The sequence below is a fragment of the Chenopodium quinoa genome, unplaced genomic scaffold, assembly GCF_001683475.1.
Source record: "Chenopodium quinoa cultivar QQ74 unplaced genomic scaffold, ASM168347v1, whole genome shotgun sequence".
In the NCBI taxonomy this organism is placed as follows: Eukaryota; Viridiplantae; Streptophyta; class Magnoliopsida; order Caryophyllales; family Amaranthaceae; genus Chenopodium; species Chenopodium quinoa.
Genome location: NW_018742476.1, coordinates 747,473 through 764,369, shown reverse-complemented (window position 1 = coordinate 764,369; position 16,897 = coordinate 747,473). Strand labels below are relative to the sequence as shown.

General features: G+C 37.9%; 1 protein-coding gene across 1 annotated transcript in view; it reads left to right on the top strand.

Moving 5' to 3' along the window:
* LOC110719069 (probable serine/threonine-protein kinase At1g54610) overlaps positions 1-14,641 on the top strand; it is a 43,462-nt gene extending 28,821 nt beyond the window's left edge. Inside the window, exons 6-8 of the mRNA XM_021897980.1 lie at positions 7,119-7,233; positions 13,391-13,849; positions 14,088-14,641. Of these exons, the coding sequence (XP_021753672.1) occupies positions 7,119-7,233; positions 13,391-13,849; positions 14,088-14,252 (739 nt within the window). The 3' untranslated portion in view covers positions 14,253-14,641. The remainder of the gene's footprint in view (positions 1-7,118; positions 7,234-13,390; positions 13,850-14,087) is intronic.
* Positions 14,642-16,897: the final 2,256 nt, after the last annotated feature.

Genomic DNA, 16,897 nt, shown 5'->3' with positions numbered 1-16,897 from the left:
CTCACCTTCGAGAATCATTCACCGCTGAGGTGGCATAAGGTCATGCTTAATCCCAAAAAGTGTATCTTCTGTTGAGTCTGGGAAGTTTCCCGGCTTCTTGATTGGTCAAAGGGGAATAGAGGCTAATCCTGAGAAGGTAAAGGCGGTCATTGACATAAAGTCAACTCGGACCGTCAAAGAAGTAAGTTGTCTGGTGGCACTAGGGAGATTCTTTAGCCGGATTGTCCTTCTAAATTGTTTAGGTGACAAATGCGTCTATTTCTTCCAAGTTATCAGAAAGAAAACTAAACTATGTTTGAATGGGGAGATGAGGCTAAGACGACATTTCAGAAATTGGAACAACATTTGCAGTCCTTGCCAACGCTTGTAAGCCCCTTGCCAAAGGAGACGCTGTCATGTACTCGTTGCCGAGTGAGATGGCTATTAGCTTCTAGTTTACTTTGTGAGCCATATTGTTCAAAATGCACAGTCCGATACTCTATGGTTGAAAAGTTTGGTCTTGCTCTTTTTAAAGTGGTCAAGAAGCTAAAAACCTACTTCTTGGAACAACCGGTTGTGCTCCGATGAATCCCCTCAAGCGGCCAATGACAACGTCAGAATTATCCGGCCGCATGATCAAATGGGCTATTGAAATTCAAAGTCTTGAAATTTCTTTCGAACCAAGGAAGCCGGTGAAAGGTTAGGTGTTTGCCGACTTCATCGTTGAAATGACACTCTTGAGAATCTAGATTGGGTTTGGAAGGTTTATGTAGACAGGAGCTCTACCATGAACGACTGTGGTGCAGGAATTACATGTCCTGAATGGGAAAAATATGAGTATGCACTACGGTTGAAGTTTCAAGCTTCAAACAATGAAGTTGAGTATGAAGCCCTACTAGTTGGATGCTTCTTCCTCAGAATGGGCAAAGCACCGTGTGTGGTGAGTACTGTCGGCAAATCTAATCAACTGTCCACTCAAAAAGAGTAGCTTCCATTGAGGTGGAACATTGCTCTACGAAAACGTGATTTAGATGGTTAACAAAGATCGCCTAATAGAACAAAGGCGGCCCTAAACTGTTGGACCTTTGAACGTATGGCTAACATAGTCGGCCAAAAATAGCCTTGCCATTTGGCCTTGCAATGGCCTTGATGCAAGTCATCCATAGTCTCATGCCCTCTTTATGGGGTTATGCATTTCAAGAGAGGTTTGGTAAAACCTTCTTTAAACAATTCTCCTTAATGAATGACAAAGCCTGCTGCCCGTTTTTTTATGGTAACCATCTTCGGATAAGTATCCGACACAGTGGCGTCCTTAGTTTTAAAAAGCGCGCCTTAGCGCAAGGCTCACAAAGGTGTAGGTTAGTGAGCTTTAAGCATTTCTGGCGCAAGCTCGTATCAAAAGCGCGCCCCTTGGTGCGACTCAGACTGCCTTTGCCAAGGCGCAAGGCACTGCGCCTAGGTCGCTTAACAGTCAAATGCGAGAGAGAGATTGACGATTTTTGTTAAATATATAAAAATAGACCAAAAATTTTGTTAAAACTTACCCCGTCCGTGTTTTACAATTTCGAACAAAAAACCTAAATTAATTGCATAATTTAGCTTTAATTTTACTCCCAAATCAAAAGCACTAAATATAAGAAACCTTTATTTGCGAATTCCGAAAGAATTGGGAAAATTAGCTGTGATGCCACAAAAGAAGTTGTGGGTGAGCTTTTCCCGGTAGATCTCGGCACCGGAATTATCGCAGGCAAGCTTTGCCTGATGAGTCTTCCTTCGATTTTTTTCTCTTTCTTTGATCCTCCTATCTCTCTCTCTTCAGTTTTCACATCTAGGGATGGCAATGGGTCGGGTCTGGGTCGGTTCCACTGACCAGACTAAGACCCGGAATTTTGGAGGTGAACCTAGATTCGACCTAGACCCACTGGGTCTAAAAAAATCAGACCCAGATCCATCCGGTCTAGTGATTCTCTGGTCTAAAACGAGTCCAAAACGGGTCTAACTATGATTTTTATTAATTTCTTATAATCTTTTTTATATATTATAAATTTAAAACTATACTACTTGAAAATAATGAAAGATGCATTAAAAAAAACTTGTTCATATTTTTGACACACAAATAATTTGTTCATTAAAAACTAAAGACAATGCATGAAAAAAAAAAATCTTAAAAACCAAGTTTCATGGCTGCTTGCGTTCTCTAAAGTCGATCTTCGCAACCTCTAATTATGTAGTATATTATTAATCTAGTATATCTGATTAAGTGGTTTTATTTATTTATTTTTTATTAATATTATATCTAATAAATATTTATTATATATATAAAAAAAATAAAAAACGGGTTCATGGGTCTGATCTGGGTCGGGTCTTGACTTTTTGGACCCATACCAGACCCGACCCATTAAACTTAGACCCAGACCCGACGCAGACCCATCGGGTCTAAAATTTAAGGACCTAGTCTAGGACCCGTTGCCATCCCTATTCACATTTGACGTTTCTAACCACCTTTTTCCATTTTCCCCCCTTTAAGAGGATACAACTTTATACTCACCTTATTTCTGGATTTTTTTTTGTTTTTAAAAACTCAGCTTTTTAAGTTAAACTTGATTTTTTTGTTTAAAAAAGGTTTTTTTTTTGAAAAAAAAAAATTAAACTTGATTTTTTTAAAGTCTGTTTTACAAATAAATTTAAGCTTTTTTTTAACCAATATTAATTTTTTTTTATTTAGAATCAGTTTCACATAATTAATACCAAGAGAGCAGTGAAATATATATAAAAATAAATAATAAAAATAATTTCGTCTCATTTACGAAAGGCGTGCCCCTGCGCCTTGTGCCTAGGCTCCACGCAGTGTGCCTCGCGCCTTTTAAAACAAAGGTGCCGTTAAATAGATAAGCTCGGATGCCATCCATCTGAGCTACGGTCATGTACACTAATAGGATCTTATTCAATGCTTTGTTTTTCCATCACCTCCCAAAAAATTGACTGTGGAGTGTCACAGGATGCCTCTCTAACCAAGGCTCCTCTCTAACCAAGGCACTTGACTCAGGTAGAATTTATAAAGTGTCCCGACCTTAATTTTGACCGCTTGTAGGTATTTGATCATGAATCAGCCCCTGCCGCCTTACACATACGAATGTTGGCTACCAGGACTTCATATTCAGTTTCATTGTTTGGAGCTTGAAACTTGAACCGTAGTGCATACTCATATTTGTTCCTTTTCAGAAGGAGACTGACATATAATTCCTATACTATAGCCATTCATGGTAGAGCTCCCGTCTACATAAACCTTCAAAACCTCATTTTGGTCGTATCATTTCAATGATGAAGTCGGCAGACGCCTGACCCTTAACCACCTTCCTTGGTTTGTAGGAAATTTCAAGACCTTGAATTTCAATAGCCCATTTGATCATGCGGTCGGATGACTCTAAGGTGGTTATGATGTGCCAAGAAGTAGGGTATTTACTTCTTAATCGCCTTAAAGAGCGCAAGACCAAACTTTTTAACCCTAGAGTACCGAACCTCTGCATTTTGAAAAATATGGTCACAAAGTAAACAAGAAGCTGATTGTCGTCTCTCTCAATAAGGAGGAGGGCATGGGGGGAGGTTAAATACACTTACAATGTCAACTTTGGCAAGTTGCTTACAATCCTCGGTAAGGAGTGCAAATGTTGCTTCAATTTCTCGAATGCCGTCAAAGCCTCATTCCCCTTATTCAAATATAACTTTCTTTCTAATAGCTTGGGAAAAATGGAGGCATTTGTCATTCAATCGACTAAGGAATCTCCCTAGTGCCGCTGGTCAACGCGTTAACTTTTGTACTTCTTTGACGGTCTGAGGGGACATCATGTCAATGACCGCCTGTACCTTCTCAAGATTTGCCTCTATCCCCCTTTGATCAATCAAGAAGCCGAGAAACTTCCTATTTTCAACACCAAAGATACACTTTTTAGGATTAAGCATGACCTTGTGCTGCTTGATTGTGGTGAATGTTTCTCAGAGATTAGCAAGGTGATCTGCCTATAGTCTGCCCCCAATTTAGCAAAAGCAACCGTCCCCACCTTAACATTCGATTTAGACGTGTATTGTCCAAAACAATGTCAATGTGATCACCCGCCGTATGGGGATGGAGTTTATCTAGTAATTGTTGTTGCTTTTCTTTTTTGACAGGCACCATCAATCGGCCTTGCTCTTCTTGCCGCCTGCTAGAGGGACACACTGAGCTCCTTCTCATCATAAACATCTTTTGCAACCCTGCGATCTCCTAGAGAGAACCGACCTTGCCATCTTCTTTTGCCGTGGGAATTATGACGGCTTTAGAAACATTGAATGTTAGATGGCCAAGAATTATGTTGTAAGCCATCATCTACTCAACAACCAAGAACCAGCTGACCATAGTTCAACCCTTCCCCTCGTCTCCTAGTCTTATTTATTGGCAAGTCAATTCTGCCACTGGATAAGTGACTCCACCCCTAAAACCATCTAGGGGGTGAGAAACCGTGTGCATGTTGCTCTAGTCGTATATTAGCTTTGCCAGCATTCCCGACTAATAATATCAAAAGAACTACCTGTATCTACCAAAATCCGGCCGACTCTAAGGTTAGCAACCTTGCATTCAATGACCATAGGGTCATCATGCGGCTGGCGGACTTTGCCCCGGTCTTTTTCAGTGATGACCTCATCCGGAAAAGATTCATCATTCGGCAATTCATCCTCAACCGAATACACAAGTTTCCTTGTATGGTCCTTGGTCCCGCGATTAGTCGGACCTCCTAAGGCATAGCCACCTGCAATCACACAAATGAACCCGGAGTCGATGTCTGAGCCATTGTCATCTTTCTTTGGTGGATGCTTAAGGTTCGTCTTTAGAGTCACTTTGGACTTAGAGACGTATAACTTTAGCAACCCTTTTTCACCCAATTCATCCAACAATCGCTTCAGACTATAGCAGTCGTTGGTGTCATGGCTTACTTCCTAATGGAAGTGGCAGTATTTGTTTTTGTCTCGGTACTTTGTCGGACCCTTCATTGCCGGGGGCATATCAAAGTGCACCTAGTTTTTGATCTCCATAAGGATGGAGTAACAGTCCTTGTAAACTCTTACTTGGGAACATACGATTTAAACTATTTCTTCTTCTTCTTTGACGGTTGACTAAAGTCATCAACCGCCCAAACTTCTCTTTTTATTCTTTTCATTCTTGTAAGTCGGTTGGTCATGCCGACTCCCTTTTGATTTTTCGGATCGCTTTTGATCCGTTTACTTGCTTGAGGAGCAAAACTCTGATGCCTGTATAGGCCTCAGCCTCCCTCTAGGCTTCTGGAAGAGTGAATATCCTCTTCCGAACGAGGTCGAAGTTAAAGGCCGAGCCATCCTTCAGACTATTAAAGAAGTGTATGTAAGCAGCTTCGTCCGATAGTCCTTAAACCGCTTGACATATGATTTTAGCCCCTCAGAACAACCACCACCAACTCTATGCTTGTCTTCCTTAGTATGTTCATGGGGAACTTTGAGGCGAATAAGAATGCAAGCATGCTGAAATTAATTATGCATTCGGCTGGCAAATTGCCGAATCACTTTTGGGCAATGCCCTTTAGTGTTGCCGGGAAAGTTTCTGCACCATGCAGCATCATCCTAAATACATGAGGTTGGTATATGCCATTAGGTTATCTTCCGGGATTGGTGATGCCGTCATAGGTATCAACCAATACATTCTTAACCTTTGCCGGCTGTGCCGCCTCGGTTATCTTCTTGGAGAACGCAGAAGGTTATTCTCTAAGTTTTAGGAGGTGTCAGTTCAATGGCTGGACTTGGTCCATAGAAGCCAGGTTGTTTAAATGCTTGACCGAATGAGCCGTATAGTAGTTGGGGTTGATGTTGTATGTTATATGGCGCCGATCGTATGACATGTGGGCTAGTGTGGACGGATTGACCGCTTGATATGTAGTTTTGCCCAGATTGGGAGTACCTTAGTGAGGTACTCCTCAATGTGCTGGCATGGTCGGGGTAGATGCTGTGTGTTGCTTTTTGTGCTTAATGAATTACTGATCGTCAATGTGTGCTTTCTTGTTGCCATCCGGCTCTTCATGCTGGTTGGGCTTTCTTCTAGGCGTCTTTGGAAGACGAACCTTTGTCCAGCCGGGTTGCCCCCTCCTACCGTTTGGGATGAGGAGTAGGTGCCCTATCCTTGACTGTCATTGAGACGGCTACTTAGCTGATTGGCCCTTGCTAGGCTAGCCGTCTAAATCTTAATCATGTTTTTCATCTCTCCTTTGAAGTTTGTCATAAACTCCATGAATTCCGAACGTGTGATGTGGAGTCGACTTAGTGCTGCCCGTGCCATTAGCATTCCTCTCCTTTTTATCCTTGAAGCGGATGTGTTTTACTATGAGTGAGCCGTCTGTATGGACTTCGGCTTCCGGCTCTTACTTTGTGTCTTGGTCCGTATGGACCTTTGCCTCATTCGACAGTTCCTCATTGATCGAATGTGGTACAGGTTCGTCAGATGCCATCCTAGAGGTACCCTCCCCATAAACGACGCCAAATGTTTTGGGGTTTTTTGTTGTATCCTGCGGGAGAGTTACAACTCCAAGATTGGCTTGCCGAATGCGCTCTACCTGAAACAAACGGAAGGAGTTCTATCTTCGACGGTCAAGTAAGTGTTCGAATAAGGAAAGTAGGCGGAAAATCAAGGTAAATTTTCGCACCCCAAGAGAAGAGCAGTAAATGCTTGTGTAGTAATTGATGAATAGTAGAAATCTGATTGTGATTGTGCTCCCACTATAATAAATGTCCTATTTATAGGGGTGTGGGAGTACGTCCTTTGAAGGCCGCCATTTCCCCAATGATGGGGTGCCACGTGTCTTATCGTGGTTGGCTCATTTTGAGTGCTGCCTAGGGTGACACGTATCACTCTCGGTCCACATGTCTAGGGTAATTTTACCCTAAACACATAATATTCACATGCTTAGTTTTGGTCTAAAGTTTTGACAATTTATAGCTATGATCTTTTTCTTTATAGTTAAATTCACATGTATAGCTTGCAATTCTCAGTGTCTCCACCCCACCCCCTTCCCCCCTCCTCTTTTCATCAAGTATGATTTCCCTAATTTTGGTTGGCTATGTTTTCTTTGTTGATTTTGTAGACGTCATGCTTCAGGAGGTAGGCATGATAGGGTTGACCAAGGAAAGCAAAGCTCACAAGAATCTATTGCTACTGTATCGGCCAAAGTTAATGCGGACTTTGTTTCATCATTGCAGGTAGTGTAAACTTTGTATTTTCTTTCAGTATGAAGTATGAGGCTATATTACATACGTAATTTGCTAGTTGAGTAATCTCTTGCTGCTCAATTTAAGCTGGTTACTGAACTAACTCTTGTACAGAGTGTTGGAATGAATCCTAGTAATCATGTTAGAGGATGCAGTTCCAAGGATTTACAATGATTAGAAAAATAAAAGTCAGACTTCGAAAATAGAAATAACAAAACTTTAACGTGGTAAGCCTATTCTCTTGGTCACCATTCACAAATGATAATAGACTAAAGAGTATACAACAACAATACCAATAATAAAGCCTGAATCCGAAAAAGATGAGGTTGGCTACATGAACGAAGATATTATCTGTTGTGGTCCACAAATATTTTTCCTCCATTCACTCCTATCTAGTGCTATATTGATGCGAGAGCAAGTATAGTTTGATCATCATTATTTTTATTTGATTTATTTCATTAGGAATCTAAATTTATCTTGATATTTTTAAGAATTTATCCATCTTTTTAGGGTTTATGTTAGTTGAATAAAGGGATCATTGTATTATTTTAGAAGTAGAGATTGATTTTATGCGAATATGAGTTGAGCTTTTGTGCTTAAACCTAAGCGAGAGGATTATTGTAAAGAGTTCGAACAGGTTGTTAACCTGGAATTCAATGTTGTTGCCATTACAGTCACCCTTAGAAGTTGTCTTCTAAGTTTTATCTTAAGGTCGGCAAGATCTGTATCATATATGCTCATGTAAATCCATTTTCATCACTTAGTTTTCATTGCTGGTGCATCTATTGCTCGCTATCACACATCCCAAACAAATCTTGCAAAATCTATCTTATTATATCCTCAAATGCTGCAACTTTTATTGACAAGGAATTTGATGCATTTAGACTAAGATTTTTAATAATCTTTTCTCAATTTTCAGAATGCAAGGGTTATAAATCTAATTTAGTGCTTCACATATACTAATTTTAACTGAGGAAAGGCTGAGTTTTTTTTTTTTTTTTAATAATTATTGTTTTATTTTTTAATTCTTGTATTTTTTCTTTCACAGCCTAAACTAAACATAAACAACCAATCATTAATTGGGTTTAGACTTGCCAAGGATTTTTTTATAGAGTTCACTCCATCAAACTTGAGAGAAATTCTGGAAAACAATCCAACTTCATTTCAGCAACAACAATCTCTTTATAACGAACATGAGTGAATTAATCCTAATCTAATTAGGAAACAAAACTGTGTACCAAATACACATTTTCGGTTCTTTCTAACACCTTTAGGATTCCAAACAAATCAATTCTATACACTTGTAAGTAAACTGGGTTACAATCCTTAAAAGGAATTTGAAGAAAGTTCTTGCTGATAATCAACCTTTAAAAATCTTCTTATTAAATTCCATCCCACAAAGTGTTCCCTCTCATCCATCTCAAGATATTCATCTTTGTTGCAATCATCTTTTTAATATGATCTTTCTAATTTCCCTGATTCTGACCCATATAAGATGGTGTAATAGTTGTTTTATGAAATTTCCCTTTAACATGAGCTACCATACAATAGCTGAGCTACTCAAATTTAATTTTGTGATTACATTTTGGTTTGTATCTTCTATATCTTTGCAAAATTGAGCCCAATTAAAGTATCAAACAACTAATATCTAAATCTCGTGCTAGTTTTTTATGGTGCCATCCCTTTTTACGACCTCATCTTTGAATTTCTATAAAATGTCTTACATAAACTCTCTTTCATTAGGTTGTTGTGGAGGATGAAATTTTGTTTCTTATGCACATCACTCACCTAAATCCTAAATCATCCCTTTCCTTGAAATATACTCATTGCAAAGATATATAATTATTACAAAGAAAGTTGTTAACAACTACTTATTAAGCAATCACTTTTGCGAACAACTACATTTTACCTCAAAGTTTTTGAACAATACCTTTTACGTCAGTTTGTAAACACCATCCTTTTTATTGTATTTTTGTTTTACTATCACTACCATTTAATGGAGTTTATCAAAATTTCTGTTTGTGGAACCTATATCCAAAGCATTCAAACCTAATTAACCTTATTTACATCCATTAAATCCCATTTACACACCTTACAACTAAATCTTGTTAATTCAAACGCCAAATTAATGCTATATTTTGTCAATTTACCCCAAATTTAAATTTTATTGTTTACCTCTAAAACTTTTATATAGATTCGAAACTCTGAAACTTTGCTAGAGGGTTTTCCGTTGCCAATCCTAAGCCTTAATAAAGGAGGAGGGTTACGATAGGCCAGTGACTGTGGTATAAATCTTTGTCACATCACATGATGTGCATGACTACGGAAAAATCACTTTTGTTTCATGTAACCAACCCCACTTTTGGGATTAGGCTTTGATTGATTAATTAATTGATATATAAATATATGATTTTCAGTTATAATTTAAGGTGTTTGAAACATTCTAACTATGTTACATGGACTCGAGCATATAACACGACACGACCTTGTCACGGGTACGAAATCCGAGTTAAACCAGACCAATTACCCTTGGACACGGCTAATTCTAATATTTAATTATTGAAATCCTAGATGTACAAATTTATACTATTATATTAAAAGGCGTTCCTAAGAACGTTTATGTGCCACATAGACTACATTTCATTATGCCACATCACCTACTCGACCTCTTATTCTGCCACATCACCACTCATTCAACCTTAATCATTATGCCACATCGCCCTATCAACCAACATTATTTCATTTAAAAACACAAGGATAAGGAGATTTGAACACCTAACCTCTTATATGAAGTTGGTTATTTAACCATATAAGCCAATTTTCAACCATGTTATGAACATGAAAAAAAATGTATATAATTGCAAATCACAAGGTTTACTTTAAATAAAAAGGCAGCATAACTATTAAATACATATAATCACAAGATTTAATTAGAGTAGCAACCTGGTGCAACTCCTGGGCCATACACTTGTTAGCATATTAATTAAAGAGAAACATACGTAATATATTAGGGATTTTGTAAGCCCTTGCAAAACGATCCCCATGGAGGTGTTTAATTCACATCAAGTGGTCAGAAAGTGGCTAGAGATAATGCATATGGCCAAAAAAAATTAATCAGGAGAAATAATCTGATTTAAGTAGGTGGATTTGGAGAGAGAGAAAGAATGGGTTGTAAAAGTAAATAGTTGAGTAAATTAAAATGTTTTTGTCTTTCTATGAGTGTTATCATATGGGTCAACAATTTTCATTACCCTGCCTCTTAATACTGTTACAAATTTACTGAAACTACTTTTCTTCTTTTTTAAAATAAAAATACTAATTATTTTTCTATAAAAGACCAATTATATATTTTTAGGTTTTCTTTAGCAAAATAATTCTAAAAAAGCTGGAAAATATTATTTCATACTAAATATTTGCCTCCCCGTACTCGTGTTCAAATCTCAGACAGAGTCCCCGTGTCATAAAAATTTGAGATCAACGTACTAGACTCAAATCCGTACCAGTCTTTGAACCTTCAGTTCGAGTCCATGTAACATAGCATTCTAATGAAAAATGTGAGTTATTTTAGTTTCAATTTGGCTAATTTACTCCTAGTTTAGATGGGTTTTCAATATGAGGATATATTTGTAAACTCTATGCTAGATTTATTTAATTCGAACAATCAATAGATGAATTGTGGTTTTAGTTTGTTCTTTTACATCTTGTTTTTGCTCTTGCTCTTTCGATTTAAATCAGGACTATTCATTTGGGTTAATGGAAATTATGACGGAATCTGTCAAATGGTAGTGGTACCAAAACAAAAGTTTAATAAAAGGTAGTTATCCACAAACTTTGAAGTAAAAAGGTAGTTGTTCGCAAATGTGATATCTTATAAGGTAATTGATAAAATTTCCATTATCATTTATATAATCATGAAAACTTTACTTAACAAAACTCCAAGCTCTATAACATTTTCCTTATAATTGTCCTAATGTAGACTAATAGCATGTAAAACAAGTAAATATTCCCATTTTAATAACAAGAATGTTTGTATTTTCTTAATAGGTTCCTCAAATCGCTTAATTGTGATTTATATAGAATGCCTTTGTTAGAAGAGTTTTACAGGGAAATATCTAGGGCCTAGGATATGATGCATCATAAAAGCTTCAGGTCTTCAAAATGCTATAATTTGTTGTAGATTATAGTTTACCATTAGTGTACCATATGTATGTAAGTCATGTATCTTTTGATGTTTAGGCTTATGGCCTTATATTTTCGTTTAAATGATTTCATCATCTTTTGCTGACCATTTCTTGAAATAAACAAAGTAAGAAATAGATTGTACGTTTTAATAATGTTGTTTGGTATGTTGGGCCCTGTCTTTTAGCATGTCGGAGAAGTGTGTTGCTATTGTGATTTCCCTCCTTCATGTGAGGCCTTATTGCTGAATGGCATTTTACCTAGAGAATTAAGCCTAAGAAGGCGGTTGGACTTGATGGTTTATCGATAGAGGTATGGAGGTGTTTGGGTAAGAGGTATTGATTGGTTAACAAACCTTTTCAACAAGATATGGAGGGCTACAAGGATCCCTCAAGATTGGAGGAAGAGCACCTTGGTCCCGGTCTGTAAAAACAAAGGAGATGCTCAAGATTGTTTTAACTATCGAGGGATCAAGCTTATGAGCCACACTATGAAGTTGTAGGAAAGAGTGATTGAACATAGGTTGAGGGCATGCACAAGCATTTCGAATAACCAATTTAGTTTTATGCCCGGGAGATCTACTATGGAAGCAATCCATTTGATAAGACAAATGATGGAGTTTTATAGGGTAAAGAAGAAGGATCTTCATATAGTCTTTATTGATTTAGAGAAGGCATATAACAGGGTGCCAAGGGAGGCACTTTGGAGGGCAATGTTGAAAAAAGGTATCCTAGATGTGTCAACAAATGTGAGGACATGTGGAGGGTTGACAAAAGATTTCCCTATTACAATCGGATTGCATCAAGGATCTGCATTAAGCCCTTTTCTTTTTGCAACGTTCTGTATGAAGTAACTAGACCAATTCAAGATGAGGTTCCATGGTGTATGTTGTTCGCAGATGATATTGTTTTGGTGGATGAAATTAAGGATGGGGTTAATGCCAAGTTGGAGCAATGGAGGCAAAAGTTGAAATCTAGAGGGTTTAAGCTAAGTTGGAGTAAGACTGAATATTTGGTATGTCACTTTGGTACTCAGAGGGGGACAAGCAATGAAGTGGTGACTTTGGATGGAAATGATTTGACCATGAGCGAATGTTTTAAGTATCTTGGGTCGATCATCCAGAAGAATGGTGACATTGTTCAAGATGTGGCCCATAGGATTAAGACGGGGTGGCTTAAATGGAGAGCGGCCACAGGAGTGTTATGTGACCGAAGCATTCCCTTACAGTTGAAGGGAAAATTCTACAGGACTTCCATAAGATCAGTGTTGTTCTATGGTACAAAATGTTGGGCTTCTAAGAAGGAGCACATTAAAAAGATGGAGGTTACGGAAATGCGCATGTTAAGGTGGATGTGTGAGAACACTCTAAGAGATAGAATCAGAAATGAGGTTATTCGCAAGAAAATAGGTGTGGCAGGCATTGCAGATAAACTAAGGGAAAATCGTTTGCGTTGGTTTGGGTATGTAAGACGGAGACCCGAGGGTGCACCGGTTCGAAGAGTGGGAGAGTGGGACCATGGAGGGGTTAAACGAGGTAGAGGGAGACCGAAAATGACTTGGTTAGAAGGAGTTAGGAAGGATATGAAGTTTATGGATTTGCATGAGGATGAAGCATTGGATCGTAAGGGATGGAGGAGGAAGATTTATGTCGATAACTACACAAAATAATCAAATTTGGTTCATGTTAGCCGACCCCACTTATGGGATTAAGGCTTTGATTGATTGATACACGTCTCTAGAACAACCTTTTATCCTTCACATTTTGATTCAAATTTTGCTGCCTCCAGTTCTGCAAGTCCCATATATTATTAATTTGCAAATCATGTGTATATATTCATGGATAGGCAATTTTGTCTATCCTCTTATGTATGTCATTTTGTTCTTGTGTTTCTCTTTAGAAAGTTCCTCCAATTTGTTGCTTGACTTGCTCATATGCCCTCTTGCTCATTATACCATGATTGAATTGCAGAAAAAGAAGAGTCAATCCCAATTAAAGCCTCAAAATGAGTTATGGCCTGTTCAAGTGGATTTTTCATCTGGTTCTCCAGGTAATTCAGAAGCTGTCAAAGAAGTGAGTAAAGAAATCTTTGATCGCCTTCACCAGAGAGGTGTATATTCAGGTCCATTAGCTCGTGTGGATCGATGGTCAAATGGTGAGGGGAAAATGAATAATCCTCCATCATTTTCAAGGCTACCCAATGTAACAACATCATCTAGTTTGGTGCCGAGTAGGACTTCAGTTATTGATGATAATCGCCGAAGATTTGGCCTTTTGAAAAATAAAAAGGCAACTGATGCAGCAGAAAGATTTTCAGGGCCTATTAATGATTTCGAGGGAGTAAGAAATGATGATTGGTTGCCCTACTCTGGAAGTATGATGGGTTCTCATCAGCTTGAAGAAAATACACATCCAAGGAGAGCGGCTTTGGTAAGTTTTTTATCCGTTTCGTGCGTGACATTAGTCAAATATCTAGTTTGAGTGTAAACTGCATGCATCGTTTGATTAAAGTCATCATATTGAAACTTCCTTCCCTTTAATATCTATATTAACATATATGTTCTGCTGGCTGTCTTCCACTTAAAAGCTCCAAATTTTTCTGGGAAGTGCACTAGAAATATTTTAACTGTCAACTTATGCGTTATCTCTTCTGTTTCTGTCTATCCAGCAAAGTCTTGGACCTGACAGTGACAGAATTCACTTATCTGGCCCACTACTCCATCCTTCAAAAGATCTAGATCAGATGCTTAAAGAGCATGATCGTCGATTTCAAGAGGCAGCTCGTCGTGCTCGTCATGATAAGTTAAAGCACAACAAAGTGCTGGCTAGGTGATTCGAACAGATGCTTAAAGAGCATGATTAGTGATTTCAAGAGGCAGCTCGCCATGATAAGTTTAAGCGCAACAAATTGCTGACTAGATAATCCGATTAATTAATACTGATACAGGTCAAGTTTCATTCAACCTTCCATGTAAATACACATATCATCAACTTGTTGGGTGGTGGTGATGAAATTTTATATCAAGCAATACATATGTATATGTAAATTTGGTTATATAAGGCTCATTAGCTAAGTTATGTTCGTTTAATTTCATGAGCTATTATTAGCAAAGCTACTTTTTTTTTTTTATAACCTCACCCAACCTCTTTTTTCATCCTTTGGAGTGTTTTGTTGTACCCTACCGTTATGCTATATATCCAAAAAGTTGGGAGTTAATACGTGAGAAAAGAAACTTTAACTTGATTGAATTAGAGTAGCTTATGTTTTATCTTTCGAGAACAAGAGTGAGTACTTTTGTCAAACAAATTTTTGCGTGAGCTAATCTATACTGCTTGAGACAACAGAATAGGGTAGAATAGAGAAGAGATAAAGAGAGTTAGAAAGAGAGAGAGAGAAGTTTTGTTTTTTTCTTGAATGGTTCATACAAGAGAGCATTACCACATATTTATAAAGCTAATTCTAGTATACTCTGTTTCGTAATAATTGCAATAGTAAGTTGACACAAAGTTTTAAGAAATTATAGGGTGGGGATCAAAAGGGGAATTTTTTAATATTAAGTATAGTTAGTAGGGATATATTTAAGGAAAAATACGCTTTAATAATCCCAACTACAGACAATCTACTTTTAATAATTTCAACTTAAGTTTATTATCTAGTCATCCCAACTATGGGGTTGGTTTGCCTTAAATAGTCCCAACCGGTCAATGACTTGTTATAACAAGTGACTATGACACGTGTCAACACGTGAATGGTCGAAAATTGAAAATTAAAAAAAATTAAAAATTAAAAAAACCCTAAAATTCCAGCCACCATCTCCCCTCCCCTAGCCACGTCAGAACCCTAACCCCACCCCCTAACCTCGCTGGAAAATGGTCGGCCAACCCCGCTTAACCACTGAAAATGGTCGGCTGGGCTCTTCCACCCATTCCCGACCTACCTAGACTGAAGAAGCGTCAAAACCAACAACCCAAAACCACCACCGAAAATGGTCACAATTCCTTCCGAGACTCGTCCCATCTGAACGGCTCTCACTGAATATCTCGAGCTCATGTCATGCGATTGATTCGCTGACGACATGGGCGACGGCTGTCAGAAGAAGCGCCGGCGATGGGATTTTTGGCGGTGATGTTTCGAGTGGTTAAGCAGGTTTTCAAGGTGGTTTTAGGGGTGGGGATGTACAGGGTAGGTGGTTTCGGGGGTCGGGGATGGGTGTTAGAGGTTGGTCGGCCATTTTCGGTTGTTAAGGGGGGTTGGCCAGCCGTTTCCCGGCGAGGTTAAGGGGTGGGGTTTGGGTTCCGGCGAGGATAAGGGAGGAGAGAGGGTGGCTGGGATTTTAGTTTTTTTTATTTATTTTTTACTTATTTTTATTTTTATGTTTTATATGTTTTTTTTATAATTTTTAATTTTGGATCATTCACGTGTTGACATGTGGCGTTTAATTAAAAAAAAATACTTTCAGCAGGTCACCGGTCATTGGGACCATTGGAGGCAAACATACTTATATATAATTGTTAGTAGGAGAGAGAAACAATAAAAAAGTAATGTAAGTAGGGTTGGTAGGAGAGAAAAATTATACAAAAGTTGAGGGTCCTCATCAAATAAGAAAGTGTTGCAATTATTATGAAACGGATGAAAAAGGAAATTGTTATTATGTAACGGAAGAATAACAAGTATACAAGTTGCAACAGAATTTGTTAGAAACTAAAACTAACAGAATTAGTTAATATTCTGTTATTATTGGTGTCAAGCCAAAGTCAATACTACCCATAGGGATGTCAAACGGATCTTGTCGTGTCTGGTTCGTGTTCGTGTCGATATTAAATGGGTTAAAAAAACCCTTGACACAAACCTAACCCATTTATTTAACCGGTTGAAAACTCTTGACCCAAACCTAACCCTAAACGGGTTATCCGGGTATCCTTTTACCCACATAGTATGTTACAAACTAAATAATATTCAATTTAAAAATTAAATAGACATACATAATTAGTTCATTAGAGATGCTACAAGAGTTTAAAGTTAGCAAAAGATACGACAAGAGTTTAAAGCTAGTAGTTTTAGCAACAAAACCATACATAAGAATTGTCCCAAATTAATCGCCAAATTTTAATTTACAAAAGTTGAAAATTTTAATTTGTCTGCCAAATTAACCACTAAACAATTATCAGAATGTATAAATGGTGCCGAGGCAATTTACAAACTTACAAGTTCTTAATAGAAAATCATTTTTTTTAATACTTAATTAATAGATTAAGCGTGTTGGGTTCGGATTAGCGGTCTGTCATTCAACCCATTTATATTATCATGTTAAATGTGTTGATTTTGGGTCAAAAATTTCAATCCAAACCTAACCCGTTTAATTTTGTGTCAGTTCGTGTTGACCCACTTATGTAAATGGGGCGAGAATTCTTGACCCAAACTCGCTTATTTTGGGTTGTGTTCATGTTGATTGTTTCAGGTTATCGGTTGTGTCAACT